This window comes from Tripterygium wilfordii, chromosome 18 (genome assembly GCF_013401445.1).
Source record: "Tripterygium wilfordii isolate XIE 37 chromosome 18, ASM1340144v1, whole genome shotgun sequence".
Lineage (NCBI taxonomy): Eukaryota > Viridiplantae > Streptophyta > Magnoliopsida > Celastrales > Celastraceae > Tripterygium > Tripterygium wilfordii.
The window spans coordinates 10150531-10164687 of record NC_052249.1 but is presented as its reverse complement, the minus strand read 5'-3'; the positions used below and the strand labels follow the sequence as shown (position 1 = coordinate 10164687).

The 14157-nt window shown below is 38.7% G+C and overlaps 1 protein-coding gene across 1 annotated transcript; it reads right to left on the bottom strand.

Moving 5' to 3' along the window:
- Window positions 1-12966: 12966 nt before the first annotated feature.
- On the bottom strand, window positions 12967-14035 carry LOC119983891 (NDR1/HIN1-like protein 12). The gene has a single exon (XM_038827629.1). It carries the CDS (start codon window positions 13915-13917, stop codon window positions 13264-13266), a length of 654 nt encoding a protein of 217 aa, XP_038683557.1. The 5' UTR covers window positions 13918-14035; the 3' UTR covers window positions 12967-13263.
- Window positions 14036-14157: the final 122 nt, after the last annotated feature.

Genomic DNA, 14157 nt, shown 5'->3' with positions numbered 1-14157 from the left:
AATTCTGAACTAAACAGGAGAAATTCAAGAAAAGAAGATGTAGGTTCCATGGAGGTTGTCAAAGTGGGTACTGAAGGTAATTAATCTCAATTTATTCTGATGAGCTCGATCCCATTAATAATTTCTGCCCACAACACTTCTTTTCTGCTTCTCAAATAAATTTGCTTGACATGAAGGCAAGTATTAATCCTACCAATTTATCATCAAACCAACTCTCTTAGAGTTAACAGGGAAGTTAATTACATTTTTTTTTTAAGCTAGTAATGGAAATCCGGTAATTAAGTTGATAAATTTCACACTACAGTAGATAGAATTGGTGAAGACAGAAGGAGAAAAGGTGCATGAATTTTATAGAAATAGACAAAGAAACACATAGGGGTACGGATTATTTGCAGAAAGAGTTGATTGATGCCAAGTTTCAGCAAACTTGCATGTGTCCTGACAAGTTTAAATTTCAGAAAAACAAGAATACAAAACATTTCCTGCTCTCCTGGTTTCGAATCCTGCCACCTCCAACTCTTACAAATTTGATGTATGCTGCCATATATGGATCCTGACCTGATCACAAGACATAGGAAATGACCATCACCAAGTAAACTCAACCTTCGACCTGTGAAACACCGATTCTCTCCTAAAAGCTCAAACGGGTGAAGGGATGAATTTTTTTATCTTTTATATTATTGATTGGCCTAATACTTTAATACTCTCTCACACTTTGGGATTGGACTTTTGGCTTTTTTTGAGACCCAACATGAGCAATATTTTATTTTTAAAAAAAATTGGGTGGAGGTATGTTTTGAACCTAGGACCTCGCCTCTGGATTTAAAGTGTCGATACCATGTGAAAAATTGATTCTCCAAAAAAACTCGAACTTGTAGAAGGGGTGAATATTTTATCTTTTACATTATTGACCGATCTAATATGATAGACGGACACATAGAAAATTCAAGAATTAAGATCATTCATAACCGTTAGGTAATCAGAAGTTGATTCCCTGTAGTCTATGAAACTGTGTTGATAAAACTGAATTTGGCCGAGATAAGGTGGAACTAATTCACTAAACATCATGTATAATAACTAATTATGATTGGGACAATAGAAGAAAAGGAAGAGGAATAGCAAAAGGGTATTGAGGAAATTAGATGAAAGTCAAAGGGAGTAGAGAGCACGTTCCAAATCTCAGAATTGTCATATAGGGTCAGAGTAAGACAGAGAGAGAGAGAGAGAGAGAGAGACTGAGCTGCAAAATGGGCAAGGATTTTAGGGTTTATGGCAGCTATAATGTATGCCACGCATCCCCATGTGAAGAAAGAATAAGATAGAAAGGAAGAGCATCCATCAAAAACTACGTCTTGTCTGCGACATGTCACTCTCTACACAGCTCTATTACCACCTTTTCATTTTGGTTCTCGCGTTTCTTCTACCCTTTTTACAGCCTTTTTAGGTTCAATCCAACATCACAACCGATTCATCATTACCCCCCTTGTCTCCACTTGAAAATTAAGTCTTCTTTTCCACTTACTTAGATATCTTTTTATCAAAAGAATTAGAGTCCCCAACTCTAACTACGATGAGCATAATTAAGAAATCACTAAACTAGCTGACCGGACCTCTATTTTGAGGTCCTAATACTATCTAATTAGGAGGTTCTAGTGCTTATAGTAATTCATTTGTGTTTAAATAAAGTAATTTTACCCTTATACATGTTTCCCGTTGGTTCTGCAGGAAATCGGGCTTAAATGACTGAATTGGGCAAGTTGGAGCACTTTTTGGGCACTTTTTGCTGTGAGGTGTCGGGACTTAGATTATGAAGATATTCTTGAAGACTACAAGCTCCAACGGTACACTAATCTATGGCCGAGATTGAATTGTTTTATGAATGGATTAGATTACAACAAGACTTGAAGGGTTAAGATGATCATTTAAAGGTGAATCCAATGGTTGTGCATAAAACAACATTCTTGCTTGCAATTTTTGACTTAAAAAAAGATCTTACTTGATTTTTGGAGTCAAAGATGGCTGCAAGTTGCTACACATTTAAAAGGAAATTGTTGGAGATACCAATGCCAAGATTTGGTGCAAGTTTGATCAAATGGTCAAAGATGACAAAATCGTTGGAGATACCAAGGTCAAGATTTGGTGCAAGTTTAATCAAATGGTCAAAGATGGCTGCAAGTGCACATGACAACTCAAATCTTGCAAAGCTAGACTTGGAAAATAATGCAAGTGCAACGGCTACATATTGCAAGGTTGAGATTTAATGAAGAATTGATTGACTTCTCCAACATGAAGCCACCATAGGAGTAGTGTAGATCTAGTTTCTCTCTCTAAGTTTTCTTTGTTGTTTTTGGTGCCTTCTCTTGATTTTGTATAAACTCTGATTTAGATGACAATAGATTGGATGTTTATTGCAACAATCATGAGTGGGTAGTTCTCTTCTCTAGTTTCTAATCCCGAAAGGTGGATGCAAGGTTTCGATTACTCAAGGTATGTTCAAAGAATCGTAGCTTCGATTCTTCTCTTTTAATTTCGTGATAGTTGTGTGAGTGGATATATGAGAATGACATATTTGATTGTATTCTTGGATTGTCTAGTCTAGGGATTGCATCTAATGTGTTTGATTGAGAATTGTTAAATCCATTGCATGATTTCCTTAATTAATTGAGTTTTCCATTGCATAGCTATTAATTATGTGTATTGATGATGGGGTTTTGGGTTAATTTAGGAATGTGCATGGGAGAGTTATGGTTAATTGATCTTTGAGTGTGAAACTAGGGTGTTAGCCAAGCCGAGCCCCAAGGGGGAACATTAATCCATAATATTAGGTGCTTATCCCTTTGCGTTCATCGTAGATTAAGAGACCCGATGGCCTACATGTATGAATTGAAGTCTTATATCCCAATTCTCTTTGCATATGCATGATTGATAGTATCACACAATGCATTGTGTATGGTTGTGTGTGTTTGCAATGATACCTTGAGTATGAGAACCGAGTAACCACCAGGACGGATTAGAGACTAGGTTTTTAATTAATTGTTTTAAATCCAATTTGTGCTTACTTTGATTACAAAATCGCTCATGCTACCGAGTCATTCGGCTCATTTCTTTTACTTGCTTTTATTTGATATTCATTGTGTTTATTAGTGTTAGCTAGTCATTTGCATATCATTCACTTCAAATTTGCATTGCTTCCTCGTGGATCGATACCGGACTCACCGGTTTATTACTTGACGATACCCTACACTTGGGGTAAGTACACACACACTTTGGTGTCGGTCAAGTTTTTGGCGCCGTTGCCGGGGAAGTGAGTGTCAAAGACGGAGCTGGGTGGCTTGTAGATGCTAGCTTTATGCTATTAAACGTCATCAAATAAGGAAGGAGCACGGTCACGCTTCAAGGGTAACTTCGTTCCTTCCTTTTACTTGCTTTCTAGTGTAGTTGAATTAGTGTAGTTGCTGAAAAAAAAAAAAAAGAAAAAAAAAAAAAGAAAAAATTTGTGAGAAGAACTTGGCGGATGGGGCTAACTTAGATTCCTGTGGGCGATGGATGCCACCTTGTTTGCTGCTTGGTAGTGATACGTTGTTTGAGAGAGCTTTGTGCATTTTTATTTTTATCACTACTTGCTACATCTTGGTGTGTTATTGTTCCTAAGGTTGATTGTTGCTCTATTCCTATCCTTGCTCTTGTTCTTGCTTAATATTGTTCTTGGTTGTTCATTAATTGAAAAAAAAAAAAAAAATCTTGTGTTACTTGACGTGGTTGATTGCTACTTTTGTGTGTTACTTGCTATTGTTCCTTGCCATCATGTCTCAACCTAGAGATAATGTTAGTGGGCATGGGTCTAATAGAGATGGGATAGGTGGTGATATAAATGTGAGTGACGCGGGGAGTGTACGTGGGGGTGATATGAATCTTGATGCATTGCGTCGTCTTTTGCAACATGTGAATATTGATGAGTTGATGAATCCGGTGCAAGGGCAAGATGTCCAAATTGGCAATGCCCAAAATTTGCAATATGTTCAAGTTGAGCATGCTTTGCAAAATGCACCTCAACCACTTCAACAAGACAATGCGGCGCAATTTGCCCCACAAAATGTCTACCCACCTATGTATTATCAAATGCCACAAGTGCCACAATATGCTCCCTTCGGACAAAATTTACATGCACCTCCTCCTTTTGACTACATTCATGCACATGAGTACCAACCTTTTAGGCAAGCACAATCTTCACACCAATGTATAGCTCCACCATCTTACCAACCATGCACCCCACCCCAAGAGAGATCACTTGAGGATACGCTTCAAATATTCATGGAAGCTCAATTGGAGGTTAATCAAAGGAGATTTGAATTTCGTGAGCAAACCAATAGAGCCTTGGAAGATTTAAGAAGCCAATTGACAAAGATCACTCAAACATTAGAATTTCAATTCGAAACTTCAAGTGAGGGGTTGGATGTGCAAGAACAAGAACAACCCATCATTACCTCAGGGAGTGGGATAGTAATTGACAATACCATGACTCCTAAGGTAAGTGAGGATGAGAAATTAGTGGAAGAAGTGGGTGGTGAGGTGAAAAATGTTGTAGTTGGAGATAAATCATGTCGAGACAAGGACAATTATCAAGTTGAAAAGGTTGAGGAAAAGAGCGAAGAGAAGAGAAATGAAGAGAAAGAGGAGAACAAAGTGAGACCAAAAGGGAATGAGTTACACCTTGGGAGGGCAATTGAGTACATCCCTAAGCTTTATATTCACTCTCATGTTGAGGACAAATTAAAGTTGACACTTGCACATGATTCAATTGAGGTTGTACTAGCATTGGTTGAGAAAGGTAGTAAACTTTTGATTGAGGGAGATGCTATGAAAGGAGTTTTGAAATCCTTAACTATTTACGGTGTGGGATTTTTGTCCTCTCTTTTAGGAGCTTTAGAGCCTTCCCCACTCAAAGTTGAATCATACCAAGTGCATCCTCAAAAACCAAAAAAATTACCTTTACCAAGTGGATTTAAAAAGTCCTCTAAATGCTACTTTGCACAGAAATTTTTTACAGAAATTAAAAAAGTATGGCGTCCCAAATCCCAATTACAATTTTTTCCATGTGAGTTTCGGGAAAAAGGGACCGAATCATGCGTGGTCCGTCATGTTCCTCAACATGGGAGTAGTGATTATGAGGATGTTCTTGGGATCTCAAGGATCCCAATTCTCCCATGTGTCATGGTTAGACTCCACCCTTGTACCATAGTATGGTTGTGATTAGTTTTGATTTGATTTCAATTTTGGTGTGTTTTTGTATGTTCACAATGCATCTCACAATTTGTTCTTGCCTTGTTTTTCATTCTTGACATTGGGGACAATGTCTCATTTAAGTTGGGGGGTGAGTGAATTGTGAATTCATTGTGAAACTTGCTTTATTTTGGTGTGCTTTTGTGAATATCAAAAATTTGAAAATTTTGAAAAAAAAATAAAAATAAAAATAAAAATAAAAAGTCTTGTTGTGTCATGCTTGGATAGTGTGGTTGGTATTAACTTTTTCAGGATATGCTTCGTTTCTCATGATTCCAACCACTTTTGAAGAGTATGGTATGATTTCCTACCCTCTATCCTATTGTGTTGTGCTTTGTTGTTCATACATGCTAGATGGACTTTAGGAGGGGATGGATAGACGCTTTTGAGATTCACTACCAATTTGAACGTTAATTTATTATTCTTGTTCAAACGTGCAAGTGTAGAGTAGGTTTCTTGGTTTCTTTTGTGAAGTTGATACATGCAATTGAGTGGGATAATTGTAATCAATCTTTCTTTGGATGATTGGGACCTAGTTTGATATAAAATTGTGTAGTTAAGCAGACATCTTGGCATTGAAGCATTTGTATGACTGCGTTTTTTGGATTCTTTTGTCTAAAAAATTACCTTTTTACCCTTCTCATTCTTTTGAACCATTCTTCATTGATATACATTGGGTTTCGGGTGATGCTCTTCATTGATATTCATTTGACATCCTATGAGCGTGTTCTTCAATAGCTTTGCAAATACTATATTTGATTACTGAGAAGTGTGATTTTTGTATTTGCCACTTGCTTATGAACTTAGGATTGAAGGATTCACTAGGTTGAGAGATTTGAGCTTAGCCTATTCATTTGTGAGTGATTATAAGCCCCAAATTTCTTTAAGCCTCTTGATTTCACTTACATGCCTTGTGTGAGCTATTTTCTATTTCCCATCTTTGGTTGCAAGGTTGAGTAGGAGCTTGAAAAATAAATCGGTAGTGATATTACCCCTCCTTATTATGAGAAAAAAAATTATGAGGGTTGTTGTATAAATGATGTTATATTCAAAAAAAAAAAAAAAAAAAAAAAAAAAAGGGTGTATGCAATAAAGTTAATCCTTTGTGTGTAAAGGATGAGAAGTGTTTGAATTTGTGGTACAATGGAAGGGGTGACAAAATGAGAATTTAGCTCACATGTTTGAACTTAACCTTGCAACTTGTTACCTAGATTCAAATTCTTCCTACCTTGTCCCATGACCACATTACAACCCAGTTAACCTTTTGATGAATTTGATCCAAGGTAAGCAAGTGAGTTGGTGAATGCATTAGTTGCTCTTGTAGGTGATTTCTTTCTCAAAGCTATGCCCATCCAAAATTATCTTTCATAAACACATACATTTAATTCAATTGTGTAAGTCATTCACTTAGCACAATGATTTCATGTTTTTGTGTACATTTGGGATTGGGAATTTATGAACACCAAAAGGGTCCATAACAAGGTTTTGCTTGTGTGAATGTGTTGAGTTGTCTAGTTTGATTGCTAGTTTGATTGCACATATATTTTTCATAGTATAAAATGTTCTTGGTCATTTTTAAGGGGATTGAGATTGATTTTCCAAAGAGTTTGCATGTTTTCGACTAGCGGGGGAATTGGGGGATTAGCTCTATTTCTTGCATGTGAGAACTTAAGAATAATTTATGGTGCTTTCAAAGTAATAGTGGATCCCTTGGTAAGTGTTTGTGGGTATCGCTCTGATAAGCCCTCACGAGACTACAACTCGTCCACTAGGGTGACCTAGGGGTTTAAAGGCTTGTTGCATGCGCTAAATGCAACCGTGATGCCTACGTCAGTGAGTTAGGATTTTATTTAGCAAATTTTAGTTTTAGAAGTGTTTGCATTGCTAGGGACTAGCAACGTCTAAGTTGGGGGGTGTGACCGGACCTCTATTTTGAGGTCCTAATACTATCTAATTAGGAGGTTCTAGTGCTTATAGTAATTCATTTGTGTTTAAATAAAGTAATTTTACCCTTATACATGTTTCCCGTTGGTTCTGCAGGAAATCGGGCTTAAATGACTGAATTGGGCAAGTTGGAGCACTTTTTGGGCACTTTTTGCTGTGAGGTGTCGGGACTTAGATTATGAAGATATTCTTGAAGACTACAAGCTCCAACGGTACACTAATCTATGGCCGAGATTGAATTGTTTTATGAATGGATTAGATTACAACAAGACTTGAAGGGTTAAGATGATCATTTAAAGGTGAATCCAATGGTTGTGCATAAGACAACATTCTTGCTTGCAATTTTTGACTTAAAAAAAGATCTTACTTGATTTTTGGAGTCAAAGATGGCTGCAAGTTGCTACACATTTAAAAGGAAATTGTTGGAGATACCAATGCCAAGATTTGGTGCAAGTTTGATCAAATGGTCAAAGATGACAAAATCGTTGGAGATACCAAGGTCAAGATTTGGTGCAAGTTTAATCAAATGGTCAAAGATGGCTGCAAGTGCACATGACAACTCAAATCTTGCAAAGCTAGACTTGGAAAATAATGCAAGTGCAACGGCTACATATTGCAAGGTTGAGATTTAATGAAGAATTGATTGACTTCTCCAACATGAAGCCACCATAGGAGTAGTGTAGATCTAGTTTCTCTCTCTAAGTTTTCTTTGTTGTTTTTGGTGCCTTCTCTTGATTTTGTATAAACTCTGATTTAGATGACAATAGATTGGATGTTTATTGCAACAATCATGAGTGGGTAGTTCTCTTCTCTAGTTTCTAATCCCGAAAGGTGGATGCAAGGTTTCGATTACTCAAGGTATGTTCAAAGAATCGTAGCTTCGATTCTTCTCTTTTAATTTCGTGATAGTTGTGTGAGTGGATATATGAGAATGACATATTTGATTGTATTCTTGGATTGTCTAGTCTAGGGATTGCATCTAATGTGTTTGATTGAGAATTGTTAAATCCATTGCATGATTTCCTTAATTAATTGAGTTTTCCATTGCATAGCTATTAATTATGTGTATTGATGATGGGGTTTTGGGTTAATTTAGGAATGTGCATGGGAGAGTTATGGTTAATTGATCTTTGAGTGTGAAACTAGGGTGTTAGCCAAGCCGAGCCCCAAGGGGGAACATTAATCCATAATATTAGGTGCTTATCCCTTTGCGTTCATCGTAGATTAAGAGACCCGATGGCCTACATGTATGAATTGAAGTCTTATATCCCAATTCTCTTTGCATATGCATGATTGATAGTATCACACAATGCATTGTGTATGGTTGTGTGTGTTTGCAATGATACCTTGAGTATGAGAACCGAGTAACCACCGGGACGGATTAGAGACTAGGTTTTTAATTAATTGTTTTAAATCCAATTTGTGCTTACTTTGATTACAAAATCGCTCATGCTACCGAGTCATTCGGCTCATTTCTTTTACTTGCTTTTATTTGATATTCATTGTGTTTATTAGTGTTAGCTAGTCATTTGCATATCATTCACTTCAAATTTGCATTGCTTCCTCGTGGATCGATACCGGACTCACCGGTTTATTACTTGACGATACCCTACACTTGGGGTAAGTACACACACACTTTGGTGTCGGTCACTAGCTATAGCTATGTTTTTTTGTTCGAGTTTTATAATTGAAGTTGTGGTCTTGGGGAGGTATATGGCCTTCGAAACAATCTATCCAATGGAACAATGGTCTCAGATTTGGGAAGAAGAGCCTATGTCTTTTTCTGGGAAAGCGAGATATATAGAGGTGATAAGATTTTCAACATTATCATTGCTCCTTCATTGTCCACTTTATGATATCTAAACATATTAGTAGTATTAAATAGCTAGAGATCCAGTTTTTAATGCATTGTTTTGTTATAAGTAAGGTATCTCGCTGAACATGGTGGAAAGTCTAAAAGTGGACACTTTGGGCGCAACTGTGTTCATATTTCACAAGCTATTCAATTATTTCTCTTTTGGGTCTCTTTTGGAGCTTCTGAAAGTCCCCCCCCCCCCTCGCCTTTTGGGCGCAACTGTGTTCATATTTCACAAGCTATTCAATTATTTCTCTTTTGGGTCTCTTTTGGAGCATCTGAAAGTCCCCCCCCCCCCCCTTCGCCTTGGATTGCACGGGTTGACTTGTCATGACAGTGTGACCACGTCCCTCCCTCAAGAGGCCACCATGGACCATGAAAAGAAGGATTTCAAAACGTGGTCCAGAATTGCAGGGGTGGCCTTAAGCTACAGTTCTTCTGCATTGTCTTAACTAACAAGCAAAGTGTGGCCCAAAAAATTGTAAAAAAAAAAGGATCGAACTGCAGAGTGCAGTACAGTATTGTCTCTAGTACTAACAGCAGAGTCTTCGAGCATCAAATTCCAACGACAAACCCTGTAAAAGAGAACCGAATCCTCATCAGTTGGCTAGCTTCAAAGGAAAAAAAATTGTCAAATATTGGTAACCATGGTCCATGGCACAGCGATGAATTAATCTCTCTGTTTTCACAGTGATTGAGTCGGGACATGATTAACCAATAAAGCCCTATCTGGTGGGGTCAATGTGGGGAGGGGGGGGGTACGTGTGGCCTGCAGAGAGAGAGAGAGGGAGAGAGTCAGAATCAGAGATTCCCGATCGTAGGGTATCGAAATCTTAACAAAGGGCTAGGACTCTAGGAGACAAACCTCGAAACTTGTTTGTTGTAGGGGTAGATCGTTGTAAGATGCTCCTATCTCCGTAACCGTACAGATAAATAATCAATCATGATACTCCAGCTTTGATGTGTTTTGACCAGCACCCACCAAGAGCGAATCGTTGGATTGGCTGTGTACGGGGACACACAATAATGGCTTCACTGAAGTCGAATCGGAAGGTCAAAAGTGAATCTTGTTGTCCATTCAATCACGCTTTGACTCCATTATTGCACTGCCCACACTACCCTTTTGTTTTCGTAGCACCAAAGACGTTGAAAGTCTTCTAGCAAGATTTTCAAAAGCCGCTTTGATGCCTTTTCTTTTTGGTCTTTCCAATCCACAACTTGGAATTTGGATTATTATATCTTGTCGATTGTCATGTCTCAGTCAGCGGGCTTAAAAGTTGAAAGAAAGAAATACATTTCCAAAATCTTAATTCTGCCAGAGTAGAGATGTAAAATGAACCGGAGGTCCGCTTGACCAAGGTCGACGAGCCCGTCCAGCCGTGCTAGGCCGGCCCTTAAAAGAGGAGAATATATGCGACAGTGATAAATGTTGTAGTAGTGGTTTACGAGTGGCGGGGCATGTTGTAATTTTCTAATAGCAGGCCCCATTGTAATAGTCTTTTTGGACAGTAAAAAATTTTATTTTTATTTTAAAAAAATAATAAATGTATAGTATTCGTGATAACGAACCTAATAATATATTTTGAAACAAAAATTAAATTTAATATGAAAAAAAATGACAATTCTAGATATAAACTCAAAATATTCGATGTTTTAATCACGACGAATTTGATTTTTGTTTCGAATAAAAAAATATATCGTTGAATTCGTTACGAAGAATACTATATATTTCAGATTTTTACAAATAAAAATAAAATTTTTTTGTTACCCATAAAGGGCATTACAATGGGAGGTCCTCGGCACCCGAGGTTTAGTAGTTTGCACCTTGCTTTTCTAAACAATAATCCAAAGTACGAAACCGTGTAGCCCGGCCGGCAAAACCTTCCCCTAGGGATCCGAGTGGGCCGGCGCACGAACTGTGATGGATTGGTTTGCCAACGCTTTCTTTGGCATTTTTAACTTTTATTCAAGTAGGCCCGGTCCACAAAACTTGGCCATAGGGCTATAAGTGGATCGGGCCCTATAATTTGTTAGTTTGTGGGTTGGCCCACGAACTGTGACGGACAGACCACGGGCTTGCTGAAGCTTTCATAAGCTTTTTTCAAATTCTTATTAAAGTAGGCCCGATCCGCAAAACCTGGCCAACCTGGCCATAGGACTCTAAGCGGACCGGGCCCTATAATTTCTAGTTTGCAGATTGGCCCGAGAATTGTGACGGACAAGCCAGCCCAGGCACCAAAGTGTTGGGCCACTTGTGGGTGGTTTCGGACTGGGCCGAACCACTTTACACAATTACACCTCTATGACTGAGTTGGTGAGTCACTCTTTGTGAAGCCCGAAAAAAAGAGTTGATGAACTCGGCCTCAACAAATAGTTTAAGACTAACTTTGTCAGTACAACTACAGACAGCTTAATGGACTATACCCTTGATCTAGAGGCCCAAATTTATTACTAAGCTGGGCTTTATAACATAGTTTCTCTTTTTAGGGCCTGAACGGGCTGATGTCAGCTTCAGATTGGGCCAAGCTGAAGCTAAGAAGTAAGAAGTAAGAATACGCAATGGGCTGATTTCAGTGTGAAAATCTAGACCAGCATAGTTTGGGTTAACCAAGAATGAGCTCAACCTGGCCCATTTGGTTGGGCTTTCATTTATCCTTTCTGAGAGACTGTGTGGTCCTTGTCATTTGAAGGTTGAATGTGATGCCACCACAAGTTGCAGTTTTTCTTTTAACGCAGGTTCTCCTGAAGATTGATTTACAAGCTTATGAGGGCATCTACATCTTTATATATATAGTTTAGAATATAATCAAGCTGCCTGCACATGAATCTGATTCTCATTCACCACATCGCATTGGGACTTGCGGAACAATCTACAACGACCTCAAGTTTTTTGAGTATCAAAGAATACAAAAATAAAGGTGTTACTATGTCCTACAAAAAGTTCGTCGGTGGAATTACTTTGCCCAACTCCCTAACACAAGCACACTATACATATGCAGTCCAAAGCAAGGTACAACTGGGCAGACCAAGACTCCATTAATAGTAGTTCGGCGTCCCTGCATTGGAAACCCCTGTAATTTTCTGCAGTAAAAAACAGATTGGACTGTGAGATGAGAAACTGCCAACAATCTTCCGTGCAAGAAACTATCTACAGTCTCCACTGCAGGGACCCCGAACTCTATTAATAGTAGCGTTTTTTGTTTTTTTTTTAAAAACCAGGAGAGAACCTGGAGAACCATCTCTATATGTTAAAAGTTAAAGTCCGAGGGATTGTTGGCTGTGCCTCATGCGTATCAAAATTTCCGCCCAGGTTCGAAAGGTATTGTACTCCTACATTTTTCCAATTATTTTGCATTCCTGGGCGACTCTTTTAATGCAGTGGATGGGTTTCAGTAGGACATGTTATTCAAATGTGGGGGTCATCAAATTTAACAGTAAAAGAAGGGAGATTAAATAGACAGGTAACATTTTTCAAAAAGTACATATCACACCTGTCAATTTGTGCCCATCTCAACACTTGCTGGAGACTGAGTGTAAGGGTTTCTATCCATTTGTGCCGATCTCAGCACTTGCTGGAGACTTGAGTGTAAGGGTTTTCTGGGTTCAACGTTTGGAGTTTTTGAGGGTTTTCTACATTCAATCTTTGGGTGGAAGCTGGTATGTGCGAAATTTTTAACTCATTTGTCTTGTTCAATATAAATTGTGAGCCAAATCAACTCAACACATGGAGAGTAAAAACCCACACCACGAAGATATAAATCTTCGATAGAGAGAACAAATCATCTGCACTAAAAAGCCTTCCCAAAAGGATAAGAGGGGCTAGAAAATGCCAAAAGGATAAGTTACAGAAGTAGTTTCAGATGGCAGACAGATGGTGACACATCAGCTTCATGCAGCACCACGTGTTTCTTCAATATTATCATACACCCAGTACTGAACACTAATTAACAAAATGACAAATGCAAAGAAATCTGATGAGAAGAACAAGAAGGAAGAAACTAAACTATATCCTTGTTTCTCTGCCTTTCTCTCTGTTACAAGCAGCAGCAGAAGCACAAAGTTTACAGAACAAAATAAAGCACACTAATTTAACAAAATTTACATAAACCCAAAGAGAAAATAAAATTAATTAGAGCTTACAACTTGTCCTTACACTTGAATCCATCTGCTCAATCCATTATCCATCATATGTCAACATGACAGAGTGGTGTTCCAAGCAGAGGCACTTGACCTACAAACCCCCTTTTCAAACTAACCCAAACATCACATTTGACATAAACCCCATACCTCCCAGTCTTTATAGCTCCAGCTTTCCATCTCAACTTCCCCATGATCACAACCCTCAAACCCACAACCCCATAAGCCTCATCCATTGTCAACCCATTCACCACGTCAGCAGAGACAGGCACCCCTGGCCCACCCATCACAGGGGAAAACGCCACCGTGCTTTTCTTGTTATGAACCAGGGGAGGCAGAACGACTGGTGGTGTAATCATCTGGTTTTTGTAAGAAACGTAGGATGTGAGCTTGTCATAGTATATGGTGACTCTCCTGTTGGGGTTTCTTGTCACAAGGGTGAACTGCATGGAGGTGGAGATGAAGGGTGGGGAGGTGATGTTGAGATCGTAGATGGCGGCGGCCACAACGGTGAATTTGGGCTTTTGTGGGCGGTAGACAAGCCAGACTATTAGGACGGTTACACCGGCTAGGAGGAGGAAGATGAGAAGGAATGCACAGAGGGCACGGAGTGGTCTTCTGTGGTCAAAGTGCTTTTCATGGGTCATTTTGGGTGAGGAGTTATGCTGCTCTTCTGGCGGTAGATGATGCTCTTCTGCCATAGAATGAGATATAATTAAGGTTTTATAGAGTGGGGGATTGAGAGGGCAAAGCAGAGTCTCGTGGTGGTGGGCCAAAAGAAAGAGAGAAACAAAAAAAGATAGAGACGGGGACGAATATGGGGTGTTATTGGAGAAAAAGAAAGAGAAGTAAAGAAGTAAAGAGAGGAGAGTTGGATCACTTGCATTAAAGTGGCATTTTGGTAAAAAGTGTGTATATTATATATATTGATTTTTTTTTGC

Bases quoted from the DNA above. Each gene is read 5' to 3' on its own strand.
- LOC119983891 (XM_038827629.1), bottom strand. From the start codon at position 13,917: ATGGCAGAAGAGCATCATCTACCGCCAGAAGAGCAGCATAACTCCTCA.